We start from the raw sequence: 12,233 nt of genomic DNA on the forward strand, positions 1-12,233 counted from the left end.
ATTGGTTTGGAATCAGCATCCCTTGCTCTATGTCTTTCATTACCAATAGCAAACACCCAACTACAAAATTGCTAGTTCAACTAGACCATTCTCTGACCAAATCTGCTTTTCCTTCTGGGTTGCCAGTGTAACTTCTGTCATTATGACTGTTCTTCATCTTCATTGGAACTTTGAAGCCTGATTCCTCCACTTTTACCCTATCCAGATTAGATTATAGTTTACTGACTCTTGCCAATATCCTATGCCACCTACCCATGGTCACCAACTTAAATTGGCTCTTAACCATGTCCAGCAATATTGTCTTCCCAATCTCTCTATCGATTACTTCAGAATCTTCCATTCTCCTCAAATTCCTTCTCTCTTCCCCTATACTATATCTACTTTGCCTCATACAATCTTAATTTTCTTCCTTCTAATATCTGAAGATGTGTTTTCCTGCTACCTTACTGTGAATCCCTCTCCCCTTCTACCTTAAGAACTATGCACTATTAATTATTCACTGATTAAGCCTCTTTCATTATAAAGGAATAGAAAGGGAGTTAAAGACAAAGAGAAAGGAATGAAGGGAGGGAGGGATGAACCTGACTTACTATCTTTCTCTGGCAACTATGGTACAATTTCCTTCTTGCCTTTTATAGCTTAATTTGAGAACTACCTGCATTTGTTGATTCCATTTTATCATCATCTTTCCAATTTAACTTCATCCTCCATGCCGTAACAAAACTCTCATGCCAAGACTAAACACTTTCATGTTGATAAATACACTTTCAGTTTCATATCTCCATTTGACCCATTAGCAGAATTCAACACAATTCATCACTTTGTCTTTCCAGAAAAACTCTCACCCCTGGGCTTCTGTGATAACACACTATCCTTGCTTTATCCTGAACTCTTGGCTTCTTCCTCCAAGATTCATTTATTGACTACCTCCAAATCTTCAATTTTATTTTCTGTTTGAAATTTTCAACACATATGAGTGCTCTGCCAGTGGTTTCTGTTGATCAGAGATTCTCAAAATCTGATCTATGGCACACTCTCCTGACAGTCAACAAACTGACCCCCAAAGTATAAGTTCTTTTAATTCCAACAAGAGAATGGCTAACAATTCTATACACATTTTTGTGTGTTTAACTAGGAGCAATTTACAGATAACCTACTCATTAAATTCATTATTTTAACTTAGAATTTTCACCAAATTTGCCAACAATACAGTATTCTATCTATAATTCTTGCAGCTATACAATGTTTGATAATGTTGCACAATTTCTAGTGTGTGGGTATATGAGCAGATAGTTAGAATTCCTATGAGTTTCTTAATTGTTTTGAACTGGTAGCTGCTTTCCTGTTTAACTCGTACTTTTTTTTTCCTTTTGAGGTACCAGCGGCTGGGGATTATACCGGGGACCTCATATGTGGGAAGCCAGCTGCTCAACCAGCTCAACCACATTGGCTTCCGAGTTGGTTTTTCTGTTTGCTTTACTTGTTTGCTTGTTTCTTCAGGAGGCACCAGGAATAGAACCCAGGACCTCCCATGTGGGAGGTGGGAGCTCAATCGCTCGAGCCACATCTGCTCCCCTTAATTCATACTTTTAAATTATAATTTATCATATTTTTACTTTCACCACTTTCAATTTAGTTGGCTGCAAATTGATTAGTCTCATACTGTATAGGGATGCATACACCAATAAACTATTTTCCTTATAATGCTCCTTTAGTAAAGCTTTAAGATGTGTGCACTCACATTCAAACATCCACATCCATACTACAAATGTGTTTCTCGGATGGCACTTTCATAAACATCAAGTCCTTCCACTGAAAGAGGGACCACTGCTTCAGAATGTTCCTATATTCTGTACAGCTGCTTTTGTGGGACTACGTACTGTTGTTCAGAAAATGAAAATATGAAATGAAGGTGTGCCAGATCAAGGTGAATCACTAGACTGGCCTGAAGTTAGATAATCTAACTGATTTCAAGTGCTGAGGTTCCTCATTGCTTGGCCCTAGACTCCTTTCTAGTTCTGCTGTCTTTCCTACATAGCTCATTCATTTTCAGAGCTTCAATCAGAATGAGGACAGTTGACTGTGTCTATAACCAAGACACATATATCCAGCTACTTCTTAAACATCTTCACTTGGATGTATCAGATATATCTAAAAAGGAACTATGTTCTCAGAAAACTGCAGGTCTTCCAACCTTCCTTATCTTTGAAATGGCATCATCATTCAATTGCTCAAGTCAGAAAGTTGGGTCCTATCCTAAACTCATTTTTCTCTCAAACTCTACATTCAACAGTGTCTTCTGGTCTCTGCTTCTACTCCTGACTCTCTACAACCCATTCCTCAGACAACACCAGTGTCACCTCACTCCTGCTGAAAGCCATAAACAATGGCTTATTTAGAATGAAATCCATACTCTATCATTGACTTCAAAGGCCCAACACAAGGCCCCCTTTTAAATCTTGCCTAGCACTCACTCACCTCACTGACTAAGCTCAAGCCTCATTAACTTTCTTAGGACAAAACAAATTCATTCCCATCCCTGGGTCTTTACAGTTACTGTTCTTTTCACCTAGAACTCTCTGCCTTCAAGTCAGGGTCATTCAACCCTGATTTAAGTCATTTTCTTCATGAGCCTTCTCTGACCATCCCATCTAAAATAACCTTTCTTCCAACTGCTAGTACATGTTTTAAAATTTTCTTCAAAATACCCATAACCACCAGAAGTCAATTTGTTCATACCTGCCCGCTTATTGCCTATCTTCTCCAACTAAAATGAGAGCAGGGAACTTTTTTGATTTATTATTTTTGTCTAAAAAAGCACCTGGCAAACAGTGGCCAATATGCTACCTCAATTACCCTTCCTTCTGTCTTAAATTGAAAAGTATCTATTTAAACTTTTTTTAAGACCCATTCTATATCAAGTTCTATGTCATAAATTGCAAAATTGAGATTAATGCTTTCTTCAATGAACATATGAATTTATTTTATTAATTTACCATGAAATTCATTATAAACAAGCAGCTGGCAAACTTCATTTTTTCTTTGCTGACTCTACTAATTTTAAACTAAGCTAGAATGTAAAACCTTCAAGAGACAGCATGTTATCACTGGTTCTACTCAGTTGTATCAGCTCTTTACCTAAATGCACATTATTTTCCTTTTTTAAGATAGAATTTATGACCCACCAAAATATAGGACAGCTTCACTGACACAAATAAATACTGCTTATAGTTCCTGAGTCTGAAGAAAGAGAAAAAAAAATTACATTGAAACAGACTGTAAAACCCAGTATTTAAATTTTTGTTTTTTAAAGAGTGACTTACATGTGCTACATTTGATGGTCGGTTAATCTGCTGAATGTCAGCATTATTAGTAATATTTCTCAATGTCCGCACAGCTGGACTCCAAGTAGCTATCATTTCTGATCTTTCAGAGCCTTGGAGATTTTGTCCCGACGCCATTAAATTACCCCGGACATCAGGAGGCAAAATGTTACCTGGGACTGGTGGGACATTGGCACATAAATTAATCAATCCATGCTCCTTTCCCTGAGGTAGTCTGCGCTTTGCCGTAGCTAACTGTGGGACTTCAGCTGGGGTCCAGTTTAAGTTTCTCTCTTGTTTTTCCGGTGATGAATCTGAAGAATCATCAAACATTAATTCTCCTTTCAATTTTTCAGTGTTCGATTTGGGAGAAAACTGTAGGTCACCTGAAGGAGATCCTTCTTGAGAACTGGCAGGGCTTGATCTTTCCTCTGTACTACCCTCATTTTGAGAATCTTGCTCCTCATTTTCTACCTCCTCCTCTTCCTCTTCTTCCTCTTCTTCCTCTTCATAAATAATTAGACGAGGATGATAAAATGCTTCATCCTTTTTAGTTTTATCAGATACTGAATCCAGGACCCAGTCAGGTGTCACAATTTTTATACTTGCTCGCTTAAAAGCACATTCATATTTTTCCTATGAGTAAAGCACAAACACAAAGACAAAAAAAAAACAACAACAAAACAATAAAGCTGTAAATTTTTATCCAATTTCCTAGAATTCTGCATTAAAAAGAAGAAAATTGGGAGCGGATGTAGCTGCAAAAGTTCAACAACCATTATTGGCATTATATGCATAGGAAAAGCTTAATCTCTTTTGAGATAGAGGACATTGAGCAAAAATGTTAAAATGAATCATAAATCAATGATTATAGGAAATTACTTATGCCTGCAATAGTAGTCCTAAAAGATTATTTTTTAAATTAGCTTTCATAAATTAGATTTTAACTACAAAAGTAGTGCTAGGAATCCTATAAAATATTCTGATACAAAATGAATAACTGCTATCTAATCCAAGTTTTTTCTATTTATTTAGAATTTTCACAAAGCTGGTTTTTCATACATATAGTTTATTTTAAGTAAGGCAATGGTGTAGTAGAGTACCTTCAATACATCATGTATAGTCCTAAGAGTATGGCTGATTTTGTATGGTAATGTTTTCTTAATCAATTATCTAGTATTTACAGAGCTCCTACATGCCAATTAGTACTGGGGGTTCAGAGACACAAAAGATGCAACAGCTCTCTGACCTAACAATATGCACAAGTTAAATCTGAAGAGAAATTAAAAATGCAATGAAAAAAAAAACTATAAAAACTAGTCTTCAATGACATGGTATTAAGATTACAAAAGGATGATATCAATGTGGGTTGGAAGACTCAGAGAAAGCCTTATCAAAAGATGACATTTGGTTGGGCCATTAATGATGGGAATTTGCATAGTTGAGAAAGGAAAGCAGAAAATATGGCACAACGGAAAAAATATGCATGGAATACAACATAAGGAGTGCTAACAGGTAGAGAACTATCCTACTGGGAGGATGCATAATGTCAAAGTCACAGTGGAATAACTACCAAAGGAAAAAGGAAGTGTAAATTTTTAAACAAAAATTATATGCTAAAGTAGCTTTAAAATAAAAGATTAAAAAAATAATAGAATTTCACCTATATGCTTTTAAAAGCCTAGTATATAACAGCAATTCCCCGGCAAACACATAATTAGGATCCCAAACTAAAATCCATTTCCTGTTGCAGACACTAAAGACAGCCTCTGCTGTTAATGGTCAGGGTAAGTACTATACTCAATAAGGCTGTATAGGAAATCACAGAATATGAAATTACTGCTTTCAGTTGTTTTACTCTCTGTAGATAACTTGGTGTTAAGAATGCAAAGCACTCATAAATGGGAGACATTTCTTGGGAAAGAGGAAGGTTACATAAAGCTAAGAGACTTAATTTTGCTATTTTTGAGAATGTTCTTTTTTAATCCTTTTAAAAATACAAGCAAAATTTAGTCATGAGAAAACCCGTGTAAATAAAAAGCTCAGCAGCAGGAGAATGAATATGCTGATAATCACACTGATGAGAGACAACCACAATGAAGTGTACAGACTTAATTATTTATATAAATCTATTTAGATATATTTTATATATATATATGTTTATTTATAAAAAGGTGGAGGAACCATCTTGTCATAGTGTACAAATACTATATAAATATGCTGTTTTCAATTAATATATTGGGAAAATTCTTCTATGTCAACATGTATACTTTTACAATGGTACTTTTGTTAACTTTTTAAAAATGTTCATTGTCAAACACACCTCAAAGTAGAGAGACTAGTAATAAATCCCCTGCACCATCACCTAGCTTCAGTAATTGACAAAGTTTTGCAAATCTTATTTCATCTCTCTCCTTGTCTTTTCATATGTGTATGCTGGAGCACTGGAGTACCCCAAGACACCATGTTATTTCACTCATAAATATCTGACTGTACATCTCTGATACATTTTAACCACCACCATTATCATACCCAATGAAATTAACAATGAATTTTTAATACCATCTCATACCCAGATTTCCTTAGTAGCTTCAAAAACCTTTTTATAGTTCTACACAGTATTTTTAAACATAAGCATGCTTTTCTGTTTTATAACTGTATAATTTATTCAATCCCCTAATGATGACCACAGACACTATTTCTAACATTTTGTTACTATGGAAAATTATAGTTTAATCTTTACAAATATTTTAAAATTATTTTATATATGATAAATTCCTAGGTTTTGAACTGCAGGTTGGAAAGTAATACAGATATAAGGTTGTGTATCTCTAACTCCTCTTTTCTCCAAAAAGGCTGTAACAATTTATCCTTCCACCAGCTATGGAGTATGTCAATTTACTCACAACCATGATAATAAGAATTTTCATTCCTTATCCTAAAAATCATATGTTATTCTTTTTAAGTATAAAATAATAAATGGATCCTTCCATAATAAAAAAAGAAGAAAAATTTCTATAGCCGACTAGTGATTTTCAATTTCTGAACTACCCATCTTACTTCTCTGGGAAAGCAGAGCTATTTTAGGAGAACATGAACTCTAGGTATGCAAGAATATTTATAAACTATGTAATCTAAATATGTAATATGCCCAAATAACACATATTATATACAATATGGTATTTATATATTATACCATATTAGGAAGATTTAAAATGTTTGTTGAAATCATAAAAGATGAAGTTATTTTTAAAAAATTTTTTCAACAAATACCAAAATAAAACTATTGCCATGAAGAAGAGATGCTGAACATTTCTGACATTACACAAACGACTTCGTACTTAAAGATATTGGGATCCACTGTCATTGACTTGAGTTCCTGATATTTATATAGGTGACAGCATTCAACATTCAAGAATGAGTTGACAATATCCTAAACAAATCTAAATAAAACACTTAAATAAACTGCCTTATATTTCAATGAAGTTTTCTCTTGTTTTCCACAAAATGACAGTTAACTTTTTAAAAAAGGTGACTTAAAAGCAAAGCAATTTTTAAATGTTTCTGTTTGAGTCAATTTACCTCCTAAATATAATTCTTCAATCCTTGAAATTATAAAACTAAATGCTAAGTCCTAGAATGCCCCACACAATCGAAAAATTATCCCATAAATAACATTACAATGTACCTCCAGGTATTCACATAGATAAATATCTATAACATCAATTTTCCAGGACAGGAGCTGCCAAAAAAGGATGATTATTTCAGTTCTGTTCAAAAATTTACTTTATTTTTGGTTGGTCATCATTTTGGAAAACCATGTCATTGAGGGCAATACCACTTAAAATTTTTATGTCATTATTATAAAAATAGTCTTTATATTAGCTGTCATATTCATGACGATTCCAAGATATAAATATATGTATGTTTGTATGTTATATATTGTTATAATCTACATATCTATGATAAATAAATATCTTACTAGTTCATTATATGTTCTTAAGAATTTAAATACTATACATAAATACACCCTATTATCGATGACTTAGAGACAGTTTTCCTCCAAATAAAACTTTAAAAAACATTCCATTTTTAGTTACAGATTTAAATTTTTCATCTAAAGTCAGTAAAAAATACATATTATATCCTGAAACCTAAATTAAAGAGTTACCAGGGATTTATCAACAAAATATTTTCAGGAGGGAAAAAAAAGTTATATTAAGGCTCCAGAATTAAAAAGTCAAATCACAACCTAAAACAGTTTTAACAAATCCAAGCTATTCATATATTGCCTCAATTAAGTATTCAGTCAGTTACAAAAGTTACAAAGATTTCATTTCTCCTTCTAACTAGCTATCTAAATTAAATGATTTACCTTTAGCCATAAATCAATATTGATAGAAGCAGAGCCTTTAACTAATTTAACCAAAGCATACTATTTATCTTAAATTGTTCTGCAAAATGTTATGCAAAATGCAAATTTTTTACTTAGAAGTCCTATCATAAACTTTCACAAAAAAAGTTTTCTTTTTGGCTAGTATGACTGAATAATGTTAAGTTACAACCCAACTCAACAGGTTCAAAATTTATTTTATTATTGTAAAACTAGCTTGATGAACTGCATACATGTAAATTGCAAGATGATTAGCAAAGACCACAATTTGACATTTATGGCTTACATCTGCTGAGTTTCAAAGTTTTTATAAAGTGGAAATGACTCTTGGCTGGGCAAGGCTTGGATGAGTCTTCCACTCTTAATCTTTTACTTCAGTACTTTTTTGCCATATACAGTAAACTTCTTTCTTCTACTTTTTAAGGTTCAGTACACTCAGATGAAAGAAAATGGTGACAAAGTAGATTCAGATGGAAAACAATAAAAAAAAATGAAAGCAGTGGCCAATACATGGGAACATGAAATAGTGGGAACATAAGTATACTAATAATATAAATATACTATATTTATATCATAAATACAACTATATTTAGTTCTCAAAGGAAGAAAAAAAATTGATTTCCATAGACCAGTGGTTTTTTCAAACTTTAGTATGCATTAGAATTATCTAAAGGGCTTGACAAATCAAATTGCTGGGATCCAAATGCTGATTTAGCAAACCTGGAGTGGGGAAGGACATTACTAACAAGTCCGTAGTCAATACTGATGCTGTGAACCAGGGACCAAACTTTAGCTTAAGAACCCTGCTCTTATCAAGATAAATTTAGTTTCTTGACATGTTCTAGATTAAGAATGAAATGTTTATAATTATAATTAGCACAAGGTTCTTTTGAAAATTGTGAAGAAGAGTATACATTTTTTCAAAAATAAAATGAACTGGAGTTTTATCAGATTTTAAAGATTTCAAAAATGTTCTCATTTTCTCCATGAAAAAGTCAAATTTCTTTATATTTGGAAGTTTTATTAGGCTCAGTATAATTAACAATTACCTCACATCCTTTGTGAAATGATGTTGTATATAAATAGTATAATTAATATAATCAGCTCTTGCAAATGGAATCTAATAATTTAAAAGAAGATAAAAAAAGACATTTGATTACTGGAAATATTTAAATGACATTAAAAGAAAGGAGAATATATATGAAATACTTACCCCCTTTGGTTCTGGAACAATCAAATGTGTGCACTTCTTATTGAGGTTCAGCTGGCAATCCCCCCCATAAAATGTAACCAAAGCCCACAGAGCACTTCGGTCTTCAGACGACACCTGATAGAAATTTAGAAACAAGACTTTTATCATACATTTTAATCTATGCAATTATGTTATTTTATTTTATTACTAGAATACATTGTGACATCAAAAGTATTTTGCTTTATCTACTTTTCTACCTTATTAAATAAAATTAACCTCAGTATTAGTGGGAAAAATAGATAAAATTTTTAGTTCTTTGCTTTTTACAATGAACGTTTTATTTTTATCATAATAGTTTCATAGATATAAATAATTTATTTGCCTTATCACCAAATAAATAACAATAACATATTCACATTCCAAAGACTGGAGATTTATTTCAGTCTAAATAAAATGATGGGAGTAAAAAAGGCAGAAAGAACCAGTACACCATTCCAGCTTCTATGTGTCATTTGTGAAAATGTTTAAATGCAATAGCAATATCAAAACCATATTTAAGGAACTCCTTAATCACCAATTGATAACAAATATTAATTATGAAATGGATAAAATAAAAAGGAAGATAAGGAAGAAATGTAAATATTTAACATAAAAAAAGAAATAAGACAAACATAAGGAATAATTCTTATGCTTGCTTAGTGATGAAGTCAAGACTCCAGATATAATGGTTTATGTTGTAAAACAGGCTTTCACTATAACAAAAATAGCTACCATTTATTGCCTGCCTACTATGTGCCAGGAACTGTGCCAAGTGCTTTACATATATTCCTAATCCTTACAACCACAAGAAATAAGAAACATTAGTCCCATCTTAAAAATAAGGAAACAAATTCAGAGAGGTTAAGCAATTTTCTCAAGGTTTCAGCTAATAATTAGAAAAGCTGGCTTTTAAACCCAGGTTTGTGTAAACCCAGGTTTAATTTAAAACTATCTTTCCACTGTTCTATATTGCTTCTCTAAGGGCAATTACTACCAGAAAAGCCAAAAATAATGTCTAAAAAATAAAATTTTAGCATCTGAAAGGCAAAAGAAACATTTAAGAAAAATAAAGGTGTGTTAATTCTAAAATAATCATTTAACCAAGTAAATTTTTTCCTCAATAAATTTATTATAAATTGAAGACTATGGCTGTTGAAAAATCTTGTACTTTGTCTCAAGTTAATATTTTTTAAAGTACAGATAAATAACATTAATTTCTTAATTTCCATTATTCAGTGTGTTAAAATCTATCATTCTACATCTATTCTCAGCCATTTTACAAATATTTCAAGTAATGCATTCCATACTACTCTATGAATACAAAAAACATGTTAACTTTATAAAATCACCTTTTAAAATCATTTTTTTATATCTCTTTAATTTAGTAAGTCATTATCATATTTCAGAAGACGGGACCAGGTTATTTTATTAGACTTTCACAAAAATATTTATATCCTGCAGCATTTGGAGAGTTGAGATTTAATTATTTGATGATATCAATTAAGCCAATGAATCATTTTATCATATTTTTAAAAAATGAAACTAAAAACATAATCTAGGTATGCCTTTATTACCAAGGTCTAGCCATATGTCAAGTAAGTATTATTTTTATTTTTATAAATAAAGCTGCAGTAAATATAGTCCTGAACCTTATCTGGTCTATACCATGGGTGTCAATCTTAACAGGGTGCAGTGTGTTGCTGTGGAAAGAACGTCAGAAAGGGAGGAAGGAAGGAGACCTGGAATGTTGTATAGTGTCTCCAATAACTAGCTTATGTGAACTCGGAAATCTCCCATGAAACAAATTTTCATTTATGGACATTTGGATTACGTGACCTCTAATGTCCATATCAGCTCATTTAATGAACCTGTATCAGCCTAATTAATAATTAAGAATGTTCTTTCCACACCAAAATGTTAACAATAACTGTCTAGTAGTGATAGGATTATGGGGATATTTTTATTTTCATTTTTATACTTTTCTGTATTTTCCAAATTTTCAAGATCATTAATTTTATAATTGGGGAGCAGTGCTTTTTTTTTTTTATTAAACTCAGTACTTCTAAAATACACATCTTATCACTTCAATTAATAAAAAAGCACCTCAATGCCTTAAAGCTAAAATCCAAAACTTCAAAATGGTTTTGAAGGCCCTTCCTGATCTGCCTGGCTCCTGACCACCTCTTCCCTTTATGAATACTGCACTAACCTATGCACCTTAAACCACAACCAAATTTAAATGACATTCCTCAAACATGCTGTGTATTTTGTCTCCATGCCTTATCTAGCCCCTTGACTCCTACTCCTCTAAGATTTATTGCCACTCTATTCCCATAGCAAGCTGTACCAAAGTCTAAATATTTATCACACTGTACATCTGTATGTTTGTCTCCCACACCCATTCCCCTCCCCACACTATATTCTAAGCAACCAGGAGCCTCAGCCTAGTATTTCGTCTCCATTCCCCCTATTGAAAAATGCTTTCCTCTATACTAATCTGAAATGCCCTCCCTTCTTTAGGTCTTACCACCCATAATACACTCCTTAATTCTGGCTTACATGAATTTCTCCTTGTCTAGTCTTGACTATGAACAAAAATACTACTTTAATTAAAGACTAATGTCTTAAAATAAAGTGGTCTTATTTGTCTTCATTGATATCTTTCATAGTACCTAGTACAGTGCAAGGCACATGGGTAGGCAGTCAAGAAATTTGTTGATTGAGATACAGAAATGGAAAGGACTTTTATTTTTAGTCCTCTAGATTTAAATTATGACCCTGGCCAGGCTCTCCATTAGACTTGACCTAGTCCCCGAAACCTACCCAGCACATTACAACAGAGGGCCTCAGCCTGCATCAATACCGGGTCAGAAGAAGGCAGATGATCTTTGTGCTTCCCAACTTCTGCTGGCACAATCTCCCTTCCCTACCTCTCCCTGGGAGATCTCTGGAAGACTCCAACAAAGAGCTCCAGCTTGTATCAACACCCTGACAGGGGAAAAGACAGAAGGGTCACTGAGAACCACCAAGCAAACATTCCTCTTTTAAAGGTAGAGTCCTGCCTGGTGTATGCATGCATGTGTGTGTGCACAGGTGTTCCAGTATTCAGAAAATGGTACAAATACTCAGTTTCTAATCAGTGCAAAAAACAGTGCAATGGTCAACCATCATCATTGGACCCTCTTCTATATTACTTCTGTACCTTGTACCACTTTTAGATTTGCACATTATAACGTACTCTATTGGTTCACATGTCTGTCTCCCCTTTTAGATAGTAAGCTTATTG

The 12,233-nt window shown here is 33.0% G+C and overlaps 1 protein-coding gene across 8 annotated transcripts in view; it reads right to left on the bottom strand.

Moving 5' to 3' along the window:
• Positions 1-12,233, bottom strand: part of PAXIP1 (PAX interacting protein 1) — a 74,098-nt gene that overhangs the window by 41,529 nt on the left and 20,336 nt on the right. For 4 of the 8 annotated variants that reach the window (XR_009185919.2, XR_011648905.1, XM_071215369.1 and 1 more), the window contains 2 exons: positions 8,930-9,043; positions 3,324-3,959 (listed from right to left, as the gene is read on the bottom strand). Coding sequence is in view for 4 of the 8 variants with exons in the window: in XM_071215369.1 (XP_071071470.1) it covers positions 3,324-3,959; positions 8,930-9,043 (750 nt within the window). In the remaining 4 variants the exon portion in view is untranslated. Of the gene's footprint in view, positions 1-3,323; positions 3,960-8,929; positions 9,044-11,770; positions 11,936-12,233 lie in introns of those variants that run through there. The other 4 variants (XR_009185920.2, XM_071215370.1, XR_011648906.1 and 1 more) reach the window with 3 other exon arrangements.

The sequence above is a fragment of the Dasypus novemcinctus genome, chromosome 5 (assembly GCF_030445035.2).
Source record: "Dasypus novemcinctus isolate mDasNov1 chromosome 5, mDasNov1.1.hap2, whole genome shotgun sequence".
Lineage (NCBI taxonomy): Eukaryota > Metazoa > Chordata > Mammalia > Cingulata > Dasypodidae > Dasypus > Dasypus novemcinctus.